The sequence below is a fragment of the Typopeltis vanoorti genome, chromosome 13, assembly GCF_054136105.1.
Source record: "Typopeltis vanoorti isolate ZY-2024b chromosome 13, IOZ_Tvanoo_1.0, whole genome shotgun sequence".
Lineage (NCBI taxonomy): Eukaryota > Metazoa > Arthropoda > Arachnida > Uropygi > Thelyphonidae > Typopeltis > Typopeltis vanoorti.
Genome location: NC_143561.1, coordinates 14,863,936 through 14,879,141, shown reverse-complemented (window position 1 = coordinate 14,879,141; position 15,206 = coordinate 14,863,936). Strand labels below are relative to the sequence as shown.

The 15,206-nt window shown below is 36.7% G+C and overlaps 1 protein-coding gene across 3 annotated transcripts in view; it reads left to right on the top strand.

Annotated features, from left to right (window-relative positions):
• LOC150099945 (ATP-binding cassette sub-family C member 1-like) overlaps positions 1-15,206 on the top strand; it is a 317,694-nt gene that overhangs the window by 213,541 nt on the left and 88,947 nt on the right. For all 3 annotated transcript variants that reach the window (XM_090403116.1, XM_090403115.1, XM_090403114.1), the window contains exon 19: positions 6,023-6,131. In XM_090403116.1, coding sequence (XP_090259242.1) covers positions 6,023-6,131 — 109 coding nt within the window. The remainder of the gene's footprint in view (positions 1-6,022; positions 6,132-15,206) is intronic.

Genomic DNA, 15,206 nt, shown 5'->3' with positions numbered 1-15,206 from the left:
GCAGAGACAAGCAAGTTATTGAACCTCTGTACCGAGCCTTGATATGACCTCATCTCGACTACTGTGCGCAGATTTGGTCACCTAGGTTCCTTCTTGATGGGGAGGAGGTGGAGAGGATCCAGAGGCGAGTGACTAAGATTATTATTATTATTCAGGCCTCCAAGGAGTCAAAAGACTCATCGAGGGAGGTCCTTCCTAAGACATAAAGTCTGTCAAGACTCACTGAGGGGAGTTCCCCCCCCTGAGAAACACAAAGTCCATCATACCACTCTTTAAACTCACTGACCATTCTCGCTCCCACCACTCCATCAGGCAATGCATTCCACGGCTCAACCACCCTCCACACAAAGAAACCACTCCTTACCCTCTTGCTCACAGTTTCCTTTCGTTACTTCCAGGGATGGCCTCTTGTCATCACTCCTTCCCGCTGATCAACCAAGCGAAAGAACTCCCCAGTGTCAACCCTGTAACCACCTCTCAACAGTTTAAAAGTCTCAATCATATCACCTCTCCTTCTTCTATCCACCAAACTCTGCAGTCCACATTTTCTCAGCCGATCCTCATAACTATCCTTGTACAGTCCTGAAACCATCTTTGTCATCCGTCTTTGTATCCTTTCCACAGTTAATTTATCCCCTTCAAATCCTGGGGACCAAATCTGAGAACAATAGTCCAAGTGTGGTCTGATCAGAGACTTATACAACGGAATGATGACCCTCTTATCTCTGCAGGTCAGTGTCCTTCTCATAATAGCAGCAATCCTCTGTGTTACCTTCACCACCTTTGCAATATGTCCCCTAAACTTCAGGTTTCTATCAATCATCAACCCCAGATCTCTTGTCTCCCATACTTCCTCCAGTATAACTCCTCCCCTAGAGTATGCAGCATCCCATCGATGTTTCCCAAACCTCAAGACCTTACATTTTGCTGCATTAAACTGACACCCCCATTCATTTGCCCATCTATCTAGCTTATTTAAATCCTCTTGCAGAGCTACCACATCTGCACTATTACTAATAATCCTTCCCAGCTTCGCATCATCTGCAAACAACTGAATATCCCCCTGCAATCCACTGGCTATGTCATTGATATAAAGGTTAAACAATATAGGTCCTAGTACTGAGCCCTGTGGGACCCCACTTGTAACCCTCTGCCTCCTGGAAACTGCTCCACCATACACAACTCTCTGATACCTATCAGACAGCCAATCCTGAATCCAGTTGACCAATCTGACATCCAGACCCATATACTGCAACTTAAATATCAGCTTATCATGTGGCACCCTGTCAAATGCCTTCGCCAAGTCTAAGAAAATTGCAGTATATGCCTTTCCCTCATCTAATGTTCTTGTAACTTTATTATAAAAGGCTAGCATATTGCTAAAACAAGAGCGTCCTTTCACAAATCCATGTTGATTCTCACAGATAACATTACCCTCATCTGCCCAATGCTGTACACAGTCCCTCACTACTTTCTCCAAGATCTTAACAACTACTGATGACACACAGACTGGCCTATAATTAGACACTTCCAGTCTGTTACCACCCTTATGCAATGGCACTATCTTACCTTCCTTCCATTCCCTGGGCACCTTTGCCAAAGCCAGACTTTCATTGAAAAGCCACGTTAAAGGCACTGTCAATTCCCTAGCACGTTCTCTCAAAACTCGTGGCGAAATACCATCCAGTCCCACAGCTTTACTGACATCCAGAGTACTCAGTATCTGAAACACACTCTCCTCCTGTACCTCCAGACCTCGTACCAGTCCTATCCCTCTAGCATTAAAACTGACTCCTCTAGGATGAAATACTCCAATAAAGTGTTCATTGAACAATTCCACTATGTCCTCTGCATCAGTCACTCTATTCCCATTTTTATCCCACAATATCATTCTTCCACAGTCATTTCTCCTCCTACTGGCCACATAGCTAAAAAATTCCCTAGGATTTTCTTTGGATCTTAGGGCCAATCTCCTCTCATATTCCAGTTTCGCTTTCCTTACCACACTAGTCACTCTTCTGGCCTGTGTCTTATATTCCTCATGCATCTCTTGACCTATCTCCTTATATCTCTTCCATAGCCTCTTTTTCGCATGCAATTCCTGTTTAATATTGTTTGTCATCCACTTTACTCCAAATTGCGTCCTCTTCTTCACTCGTGGTATACAACTTACCATTGCTGATAAGAAATATTCTTTCACAATTTCCCACGCACTGGTGATATCCCGGCCTTCCAATTCCTCCCTCCATGAAACTTCCCGAAGTTGACGTCTAAGACTATTATAATCACCTGCCTTATAATTCCACATAAGTTCCTGTCTCTTTGATACTCCTGCATGTCTATTCATTTTCCAAGTCAACACCATATGGTCACTCTCTCCAACTGGTGGGAGAGACGTCAACTCAGTTATTATCAACTCTTCTGATGCTATAACCCAATCCAAAATTTTTGAACCTCTTGTTTCCTCTGTTACATGTTGCCTAAGACATTTGTCCCTCAAGAATTCTAGAAATTCCATTCCCCTATTGCTACATGCATCTTCCTCTCTCTAATTTATACTACTGAAGTTAAAATCTCCCATAACAATCATTCTTCTTGCACTTCCCAAACTTAGCTGTCTAAACATCTCCTGGTCCCCATCCTCTGTGCTCCTGGGTCTGTAGCAACACCCCACTAAATATCCTGTCTTGCCTACCTCTACCTCACACCATACGCTCTCAAAATCATTTGTCTCACTTCCTTCCAAATTCTCCACTCTTAGAGGACATAGGTCATCACTTATCATAAGCAGTACCCCATCACCACGCTTTCCCCTCCTATCCTGACGAAAAATGCTATACTACCCAGCGACTTCTATTCCTGTTGTTATATCCCCTTCTGTCAACCACGTCTCAGTGATCGCAATAATTTTTGGCCAGGCTGATGCTATCTGCGCCACCAATTCCTCTCCCTTATTCCGGATACTCCTGGCATTAGTATACAGCATATAAATGCCATTGTTTCTATACCCAGCATTATCTCTTCCGGACTCCACTGGGCTCATTGGAGTGTTACCTGACATTGTCTTCCCTTCTCCCAAGTATCCATTCCCACAAGAGGCCACCCCTGCTATCATCCTCCCTGGGACACACTGACTCGTTCAGAACAGCAATCTCTCCAGATGCCTACGTCCTTCCTCATTCAAATGTAAACGGTCTCTCGCATACAACTCCTCTCTTTCCTCAAACACACTCCAGGCATCCACATATACCAGTCCTCTCTTGTCACACATTCTCGCTATTATGCCATTCAATATCACCGCTCTTCTGCTCAGCTCATCATTATCATACCTAGGCAACATGCACACTATTTTTCCTCTCTCTGTCTTCTTCTGTACAGTCTCGAGCAAAAATCTCATATCTCTCGCTGCCCGACTTACATTACCACTCAAGTCATTCGTTCCTACAATCATCTCATCCACCCTTTCACCTCTCTTAATTGCCATAGCCACCCTTTCTATTGTTCCTCCTGGCAAACACTCCTCACGCATCCTATCTTGAACACCACGGATCATGGAGTCGCCATACATTATACCTCTTACCATTCCCTCGCTCCTATTGTTTCCATTCTCTCCTCTTCTTTCATTCCCATACCTCTCTCTTCTACTGTTTCCATTCTCTCCTCTTCTAGCACTCCCATACATCTCTCTCATTCCCTCTCTCCTACTGTTTCCATTTTCTCCACTTCTATCACTTCCATATCCCTCTCTCATTCTGTCTCTCCTACTACTGTTTCCATCTGCTCGTCTTCTATCATTCCCATACCTCTCTCTCATTCCATCTCTCCTACCGTTTCCATTTTCTCCTCTTCTAGCACTTCTAGCACATGATAGTAAGTCTAGAGAATGAACCATATGAGAACAGGTTGAAGATTTGTGGGTTGCAGAAATTAGTTGATAGACGGAAAAGGGGAGATATGATTGAGACATTCAAATTGCTAAAGGGTTTCTGTAGGATTAATCCAGAGGATATTTTTGTGATCATTACTGGTGGTGGGAGAACTAGGGGACACCTATGGAAGCTGGGCAAGAGTGTGGTTAGCAGGGATGTTAGAGCTGGGTTCTTTACTTTTAAAGTGGTAAATGAGTGGAATAAGCTGCCAGAGTCTGTTGTGGGTGCTATGATGGTGAGTGAGTTCAAGGCAAGGTATGATAGATACTGTGAGAATGTCATATAGTTGTGTGGACATGATTTTTAGGGCCTCCCTCGATGAGTCTAAGGACTCCCTGGAGTTGCCCATGATAATAGTAATATTCAAAAACCAATTACCATCTGAAAAGAAAAGTTTTTAACCAACATATTCTTCCTATATTGACATATGGCTGTGAAACATGGACACTAAATGCAAAGGAAATTGAAAAATTAAGAACAACGCAATTTAGTATGGAAAGAGGTATGCATAGTATATCACAACACTGGATCACAAAAGGAATGCGTGCATAAGAAATCAAACTAAAGTAACTGACATCATAGGAAGAGTGAAACATCTGAAGTGGGAATGGGCTGGGCATATTGCCCGAAGACAAGATCAATGATGGACAAAAGAAGTGCTGGATTGGATTCCATGAGAGGAAAAATGACCACAACGCCAACTTAAATCATGGTGGATTGATATCATCAGATTTGCAGGAGTGACATGGGAAAGGAGAGTCATGGGCAAACAGTTTTGAAGTAATCTTGGAAAGGCCTTCATCCAGCAGTGGATTGACAATGGCTGATGATGATATATATTGGTTATGCATTGGCTCTATCATAAATCAGAAGTCTAGCTGAACATGAGATCACCAATACTAGCCACATAATCCTCTGAAGTGACACTAAATAATTACACATTCATTCTTGTAAATATGAATGCACTTTTTAAAGAAAGTGCCAAAGTCCCTCTATGTAACCATAGCCTTACTCTTAATGATAGACTCACCATGCCAAAACAGTGAGAAATTATTATCAAGAGCTATCTTCTTTAGTTAGTTGAACCTCTAAGGTTCTTTGCTGCATGCACTTAGTTGCAATGGGGGGTTCACCCAGCTATCTCGTGACTACAGGCAAAAAAAAATTTCCTTTCTCAATGTACCTTCATTTGATTTCTGAATTTCCCACTGTCATATACTACACTGAAGATGTAGTATATGAATATTTTGTACATGATACATGTACAAAATATTTGTATTTCAGTACATACAGTATATCACAAACCTGAACTTTAGTCAGTTGAATATTTCACTGTGCTTAATATGTGACTTTTTTTTATATCAATTCAATATACAATAGTTCAAAGAACCTATGAGCACATCAGTTCCATGTATGGGGTAAATTTAAAATGGATTTTTTAAAAACCATGTACAAATATGTTTACATTTTATAATATAAAACTATTATCTATTAGTTTCTTTCTTATGACTGAAATAGCTTGTTAGAATTCCTTGATTATTCAATATATTTACTCAAAAACTGTTATTGCTGAAACAGAAAAATGTTGGAATGTCATTATATAGTCTATTCTCGCTACACCACTATAACAAACTATTGAAAAGGCTGATAGGTGCAGTCAACCTGGTTGGCCAAGCAGATAGCATATCCACTCGCAACAGCTGCAGGTTTGAATTCACTGTGGGCATGAACGTTTGTAAATGTTTTCAGGCAGATGAATTTCATTGAGATTGTGTTGATATCTGTAATGGTATGCTATAAATTTTTAAGTAGACATTTTGAAAGAATTGGTTTAACAGAAGATAATTCTTGCTTTTATTATTATTTTATTATTCTCATCAAAAGATGAGATTTTAAGTATATGTATAGTCTTATTTTTCAGTGTTGTGATGATTCCAAACTTTTACCATGGATTTTTTAAAAACCATGCACAAAATGTTTAAGTTTTATAATATAAAACCATTATCTATTAGTTTCTTTCTTATGACTGAAATAGCTTGTTAGAATTCCTTGATTATTCAACATATTTACTCAAACTTTTATTGTTGAAACAGAAAAATGTATAGAGAAATTTCCAGACTTTCAAAACACGAAGAGGCATCTATTCCATCAGATGATGACATAGCTTACTTAACAGATTTAGAGAAAAAGCAGCTTGGAAGGGTAATTATTATCTTAAAGATTTTTTATTTGTTTTTAGAATGAGTTCAGTGCTTTGTTTTGTAAAATAGTCATGATCAATTTTCTGATGTGCCCTTAAGGGCTGTATATAATACTATGAGAGTACTACATCATTAGGTTTGTTATTTCATGGTCTTTTCTCTAGCAACAATTTTCCACCAAATTAGGCTTGCGTGTCAGCACTCCAGTACTGCTATACAGTATCTTCTAGGACACCTCTGACTGCATTAATCCACCTAGATCTTTGTCTTCCTTTTGGTTTTTTCTTTTTCCATCAAATCTCTGTTTTGCTAACCTTACCTCTCTTATTCTATTTAAATGATGACTATACTAACACCTTAGATTATCTCTGTTCAAGCATTCCTGAATGCTAACAATCTCAAGCTTTTTCCTAATATATTCACTTTTAAATGATTGTGCCATCTGTTTACTCCACTAATTTTTTTTTCTCAGAATGCTCATATCTATCTGTTGTTTCTTTCTAGTCTTTGATCAACTGTATTATTTCTAACCCAGCCTTCAGATCCATTAGATAAAATTGGTTTGAATACTATTGTGTGTACTGCTAGTTCGGTGTTGCTAATTTCTCTCTTGTCCATATATATTTATTCAACTGGTTCCTCCCCCCCCATACCAGCTTCTATATTTAATTTGCTATCTTCAATTAAAATTGTGCCTAAATAGTTGAAATATTGCACTTATTTCAAGTTCTCCATTGAGAATGCAGTTTTGCATGTTTATGCATATTTTCATAGATTTGGTCTTTTTGCTAATTTTCATGCCAGATTTGTTATCTCACATGCCAGTTATCTAAGCTTAGATATCTCATATTCTGATATCAGGTTTAATGCTACTTTCTTTCATAATGCAATTCATTAATAACAAAGAATTTGATTAAACATTTTTGATAAGACACATTCATTGTTCTGCCATTTCTTTGTCAGAGATGAAGAAAAATCTTCCTGTTCTTCAACTTAAACATATTCAATGTTGCTCTGTATAATGTTCCATTTACCACAGTTGTAGCATTTTGAGAAGCTTTTTTCTTGAGACCATGTTGCACTTTTTTTTTGCAGATCTCCAAAACTAAAGTATAAATCTTTGCTATATTTTCACATTTTCTCTACTTTTGTTATAACTCATCATAAAGTAAAATCTGATACTGACAATCCCTATTTGGGTTCTCTCATAAGAGGTGATAAAATGCTAGAACAATCATGCATTTAAATTGATATTTTCATGACTGTCTTTTCCTAGAAAAAAAAAAAGAAATGTATTGTCTTAGAATTGTGGCGATAGCTGAGGTGTAGAGTAGCTTTTAATAATGAAAGCTGTTTTCTTTGCTATTTAAGAAGCTATAGACTTCTGCTGCAGTAGCATGTATTGTAGATGATTGGAATTCTTAGAAATGTTTTTTCACATGAAAGAAAAAGATGAGGTAGAACAATTTGAAAATCATGTCCAAGTCTTCTTCCTCATTGAAAATCATGTCCAAGTACTCTTTTTAAGTTTTAATATCGAGAATGCAACAGATTGTCCATTTCTATTCTTTTTTGTAGTTGACTTTCATATCACATTTGTTACAATAATTATTGATTTGCATCATCATCCTTTCAGGAATTTAGGGCAATGGCCTGTTCCAGTCTCATTTCATCTTTTTCTTGGTTGTCCCTGACTTTTATATCCTCCAGCTGGGTGGTATTGGGGTATTTTTTTAGGTTGTCTTGAACTGTCCATTCTTTCGATATGTTCAATCCACTTCTTTTGGTATTCATATACTTTGTCTAATACAGAGTCTGTTTTTAGTTCTTTATGTATTTCTTGCTTCTTTTTTAGTTCCAGAATTAAACTAATAATGAAGCTAATTCATAGATTTATTTATAAAAATCTGAATTAGATTTTTTGCTACGTATATGCCGGCCTGGTTGGCCGAGTGGTTAGCATATTTGCTCTCCACCTATAAGGCTGCAGGTTCAAATCCTGCCATGGGCATGGATGTTTGTGATTCTCTGTTTAAAAAAAAAAAAAACTAGTGGTGGTGTTGGTGTATATCAGTGGTCGATATCGACCCCCAGGGGTCAATATAACATTGTTAGTAGGCCAAAATGATGTGTTTACCAATAAACTGATGTCGGTGGTTCCGGCACGGCGGGAGCAAGATTGCAACACGTGCGTCGCCCACAGATTAGAGACCCTTCGACACTTCTGCACGTCACAAAAAGGAGAATCCATTCCGATAATAGGGTAATCAGTCTGTATTGTGGGATGAGTGTTTATTATTACATGATCATAACTTCTCTTTTATGATCATTGTAGATAACTATGTTGCTTGTATAACAATTCGAAAATTTTATCTATAAAGCACGTGATTTCGCATGTTGGCGACCAATTCGTATGTCCTTCATTTCTTTCTCCCCTTCAGCATGAATCGACTATTCTTGGCAAGTTTCCAAGTGGAGATCTCTAAAGTGTGGGCATACTATACTTATACTAAAAAGTATTCGATCCCAGTCTCATTTTTGCACATCGACATAAAAGTGAGCGTTAATGTTCTAAAATTCATCAACATACATGATATAATTCAATCGTTATTCATTCATGAACTAAACTTCTCTATGTTGAAGAGTTGAGCAGGGCTGGTAGTTTTGTACATCCTATAGAAATACGTGAGTAGGTATATTATTTAGACTTATTACTTTTGCTTACTGACTTCAATTTTAATTATTTTGACAACCCTAGTAACCATAATGACATAGTGACAAATAGTAACCATAATGGCAGCTTCAGATTCTAAAAACAAATGCAGACAATATTCGTTAGAATATTTGAAACTTGGGTTTATTGCTTCATTAAGAAACAAAACGAGGCCTATGTGTCTTCTTTGTGAAAAAACTTTTAGTACCAATGCAATGAAACCAAAAAAAAATGAAATTTTTGCTGGTTTCATCTCAAACTTATTTTGCAATGAAATAAAAACGTATCCCCTTTGACGTTAAGCCAATATAATAATAATATTTACTATGTTATACATACAATAAACACTGTAACTATAAAATAAACAATCTAAAAACTCACATAAGCATCTTTTTTGCTTGTCCAATTATAATTACATAATAGTAAAATAGAGGGGTTCGATAAAAAGTCGAGAAACTCTTGAAGGGGTCGACAGGCGAAGTTTGGCAACCCCTGGTGTAGATGATGATGGTATTTGCGGTTCGTAGTAGTTGGTGGATTGAGTGGTGGTATAATATATCATACTTGATATATTATACCACCTATATATACTATTATACTAAGCTACTTGTATATCTATAACTGTTGATTTGCATTAGGTTGACCTTTATATCTTATAATGTAAAGCATACTTTTCTGACATCCTATACATTATGCCTTAGTGTACCTTATTTTAAACCTTTATGATTTATAAAGAAAATAAGGCTTAGCATTATGTATGCTCATTACCTTAGTATAAACTGCCTGGTCGGTCAAGTGGTTAAATATCCATTCATCAACCAACAGGTTGAGGGTTTGAATCCTGCTGTGGGCATGGATGTTTGTGATTGTCTTTAGGTGGGAGATGACTTTTATGACCCATTGTGAGACCTCTGTCCCACTTATTGGAGGCCTGAAGTAGCTTGAAAAAGTTCCATATTTGGTCTCTAGAGTAGGGTTTCTGGACTATGTAAAAAAAAGTAAAAATACAAATACATACAATCAATAAAAATGGAAAGAAAAACATCTTTGGCCAACCAAGATACAAATGTACTAAAAGTTTACAAATAAACCTTTTGTGGGTGGGAGCCACACAAAAGCAATTTAAGCTACTTATATAAGTCCCCCTTTCAGGGGATGCCTTTAAACCCTAGAATGCGTGTTCCCATGTGGTGGATCGAGGAATGCCTCCCAGAAATGGGTGATAGGAGGGAAATGAAATACCCCCCCCGCAGACCAACAGGTATGCAGAAGAGGAATGGCAAGCCGGTTTTATTAATTGCCTAAAATCTTTAAAGATGAATCAGTCAGCAAATAGAAGAAATAATGCTTCCCGTATACAGGAAGAGCCGACAGACCTAAGTCAAGCCCACATAGAGTAGGCGAGAAGACAGCTATGTGGAACGCAAACTGCATATATAATATTTCAACCATCATCAGAACGTTATACAAACCTGGCAAATTAAAATTGATAGAGAACTTGAACTGTTTAAATGGAAAATAGTGGGAGTTGCAGAGACCCACTGGACAGGCAAAGGAAAAATCGACATAAAAAACGCAAACATATTTTACTCGGGAAGGAAAGATAACCATCACAGAGGTGTAGCACTAATCTTTAAAAAAATGGCTCCTAAACTCAATAGTTGATGTCAGACCAATTTCCTCTAGAATCATCTCAGTAAGATTCAAAGCAAAAGAAAAAGGAATATATATATAAAATAATAGAAGTTTATGCCAGACTAATCACATGAAGAGGAGGAATATAGGCAATTTCTTGAACAACCAAGAAGAAATCAGGCAAACAAGTACAAGAGATATCCTGATTATTATGGGATCTTTTAATGCAAAGATCGAAGATCGGTCAGTACGTACTCTGAAGATAAAACAGAAGTAATCGGAAAATTCGGTCATGGAGAGATGAATGAGAGAGGAGAGGACTTGATTAATTTTTGCAAAATAAATTAAGTGTTAATCACGAATACCTTATTCTACCACAGGCCACAACACAAATACACCTGGACATCACCAAAACGATGAAATCAAAAACTGTATAGACTATATAATCATTAATAAGAAATGGAAACATTCCTTCCAAAATGTCAAAACATTAAAAAAGATTGACATGGATAAAGACCATGAAATACTATCAGCCAAACTAAAAATTATTTTTAAAAGAAAGAGAGTAAACCACCAAAAACAAAAGAAGATAGACATCTCAGAACTCAATGATAGCTTGACAAACTCTAACTATCAGAGAACATGAAAAGAAAAATTAAATAATCTTGCTTTAGATACAGTCTCGGAGTCTTGGAAAAAAGGTAAAGAAATTATTAAAGAAACAGCAACAAAACACCTGGGCTACCAGACAAGAGCAAACAAAGATTGCCTTGCACCAGAGATTTTGGACTTATGAGAGAAAAAAAGAATATCCAAAACTAACCTCTCAAAAGAAGAAAATAGAATATTATACAAAAATTTGAAAAAAGAAATAGACAAAAAATGCAGATTACCAAAAATCACATATTTAGAAGAAAAAGCAGGAATATGTGAACAAGCATACGAAAATCATGACTCCAAGACCATTTATGAAATAGTTAGAGATAACTAGAACATACTCACCCAAACCAGTTTCAATATTGCAAAAAGATGGAACCACAACAGTTAGCTGTGAAACTACAAAAGAAATATGTACTAATCATTTTAAAGAAACATTTGCAGCTGAAGAAAACATAGGTCAAGACACCTTCAACCTAGAAGAAACTTCTGACACAAAAGACATATTAAATAAAGAATGAAAAACAAATAATAAAGCACCAGGCATAGACAACATTCAAAAAGAACTTCTAGAAAAAGGGAGAGAAAGCATAATAAATTACCTGAGGGAACTGTTCAACAAAATACTAAAGAAAGGAAATTTACCAACAGAATGGAGAACAGGCCAGATCATATCCATCCACAAAAAAGGAGATGTAAGATCCTGCACTAACTAGAGACTACTGCCCTTCTAAGCCATTGCTTTAAAATATTCATTAGGATTCTTCAAAACAGAGTTAAACATTCCTATGAAGAACAGATGGAAGAATCGCAAATGGGATTTTGCTCATTAATTCAACTTGTGCAATTTTCACGTTCAACAGATTAGCAGATCTTATGATAGACAAAAATAAAAAACTCTACTGCTGTTTTATCGAATAAAAAAGCTTTTGACTCAGTAAACAGAGGCAAACTCATTAAAATTCTAGAAAACACAGGGTTCAACAAATACCTATTAAATGGTATCAAGAATTACTATTCAGAAACACAAGCAATAGTGAATTATAAAATCATAGAAACAGATCAAATAGCAATTAAAAAAGGAGTTACGCAAGGCTGTCCATTGTCACCGTATTTATTCAACCTGTACCTAAAAGTAGTAGACGGAGGACTACAGATGTGGGAAGGCATAACTATAAATGGAAGAAATATAACACATTTTAAAGAATGCTGATGACATAGTTATCACTACAGACGGGCAAGAAAAATTAGAAAATATCCTGATCAAGCTGCATCAAACAAGTAACAAATATGATATGAAAATCAATTTTAGTAAAACAAAACTAATGGTAATAGGAAGAAAAAAGGAAGCAATCCAAATGAAAATAGGAAACAATACTATAGAACAAGTAAAGCAGTTCAATTACCTAGATCAATGATCACTGAAGATCTAGACTATTTCAAAACCATCAAACATAGAATCAATAATGGATGGCTAACAATGGCTGCACTACAAAAACTATGGAACAATAAATGATTATTAAAGATATATAAAACAATGATAATTCCCTCAGTATTCTATGGCTCAGTATGCTGGATCTTAAAGAAAAAAGAAACAGATAAACTCAATGCTTTTGAAATGAAATGCCTAAGAAAAATTAATAGAACAAACTGGACAGAAAGAAAAGCAAATGAAAAAGTCAGAGAAGAACTTAACTTTAAAGATTCAATAATTACAGCACTAAAAAAGAGCCAGCTAAGCTGGTTTCGACATGTTTCTAGAATGAACCCAGAAAGACTACCAAACATACTATTAAATGGTAGAATTGAAGGACAGCCCAGCAGAGGAAGACCAAGAAATAAATAGATTGACAACATTAAAGAAAGCACCCACTTAAACTCTATAATAGAACTTCATAAAAAGACAGCAGACAGAAAGAAATGGCAAACATTCGTCTTTGAAGAACTCAACCTGCCATGAGCGGAAGAGAAGAAGAAGATATATATTGCAGCTGACTTACATAAAGTTGGCCTTTATATTTTATAATGTAAAGCATACTTCTTTCAGACATGCCATGCATTATGTTGGGGATTGCTTCTCAGTCTAGCACAAAAACATGCTACAACTGTCTTGGTATTCTCCATGGGTCTATGTCTCATTAATTCAACTTCCAAGACCAAATCTAGTTTGGAAAGTGACCAGAATTATAGCACAGAACAAGTTTGAACTTTGAAAGCAAAAGTCTAGAATAGCGTGAAGAAGAGTGCTTTATTTGACTGATTAAGAGTTCATTGCTGGTTCATTAATCAGTCTCAAGACAGTACACATGAAGTTGTCAAAGCTTAATCTATGAGCACTTGTAGATTGTTGGCCAAATTTGGTACTAGCCTCATCTTGATCTTGGAAAGATCAGAAGATGCTATTAAAATGTTCTGCATGAATTAACATCAGAACAAGTTGAATACTATGCCAGTATCTGTGGTGAACTATTTTATCACTCCTTGGGATGAAGGTTTCAAGGAAATTTTAACTTGGAAAAGAGCATCTATTTGTATAATCAAAATGCATAAAATTAATGGATGAATTGATGGTGTATTTCTGGTCCTGATATGAAATCAGTTTGAGAACAGGGTGATGTCATGTATTTCAAAGTTTTCATAACTCACTTTGAAAAATTCTGTTGTTATGAATAGTCTATTAATGCTGACCTGTATTTTCAACAACTGGTTTGAAAACTAGCCACATATTTTTTTTCAAAAATGCTTTCTTGCTTGTTTCAACAAGACATCTGCTAGAATGCACACAGCAATTTATTTGCATAAAAAAGAAAAGCTGAAGATGGAGCTGTTAAGTTTGTTGATACTATTTAAATGCATTGCCATCTGATTTATCATTTATTCTGGTAGCAGTATAGCATCTTTACTTCTTTGTACAGATAGCTATAAAAAAAAAAAAGGTTTTAAAAAAATCCCAAATTAAAAGACCTTCTGTATAACCTTGTTATATATATCTTAAATTAAAAATCTAACCCTGAATAACCCCTATTTATCCAAATCCTGCTTTTTCTTCGAGTTAAAAAAATTAATTTCAGCAACCAGGATATTCAAATGAGCAAATTTCAATAACTGAACTTTGTTTTATTTACTAAATTTTGTAGAGCCTGGTATAATCAGGATATTCAGTCTGGACCAGCCTGCTACTTAATTATGCAAGTAAATACTATAAATTATTATTATTATTCAGGCCTCCATGGAGTTAAGAGACTCGTTGTTGGAGGTCCTTCCTAGGAAACACACTCTATCATACCATTCGAACTCATTGACAGTTTTTGCTCTCATTACTCTACCAGGCAATTCATTCCATGGTTCCACCACCCTCCATGCAAAGAAACCACTCCTGAACCTCTTGCTCAGAACTTCCTTTCGTAACTTCCAGGGATGGCCCCTTGTCATTGCTCCTTCCCACTGCTCCACTGTGAAAGGACTCCCCAGTGTCCACCCTGCAACTGCCTCTCAACAGTTTAAAAGTCTCGATCATATCACCTCTCCTTTTATCCACCAAACTCTGCAGTCCACATTCCCTCAGCCAATCCTCATAACTAACATTGTACAGTCCTGAAACCATCTTTGTTATCTGCCTCTGCACCCTTTCCATAGTTAATTTATCCCCTTCAAATCCTGGGGACCAAATTTGAGAACAATAGTGTAAGTGTGGACTGATCAGGGTCTTATACAATGGAATAATAACTCTTCTATCTCTGCAGGTCAGCGTCCTTCTCAGTATTGCAGCAATCCTCTGGGTTACCTTCTCCACCTTTGCAATATGTCCCCTGAATTTCAGTTTTCTATCAATCATCACCTCTAGATCTCTTGTCTCGCTTACTTCCTCCAGTACAGCTCCTCCAATCAATTATGCAGATTCCCATCGATATATCCCAAACTTCAAAACTTTACATTTTGCTGCATTAAACCGATAATCCCATTCACTTGCCCATCTGTCTAGTTTATTTAAATCTTTTTGCAGGGCCACCACATCTGTACTATTACTAATACTGATAACCCTACCCAGCTTCACATCATCTGCAAACAACT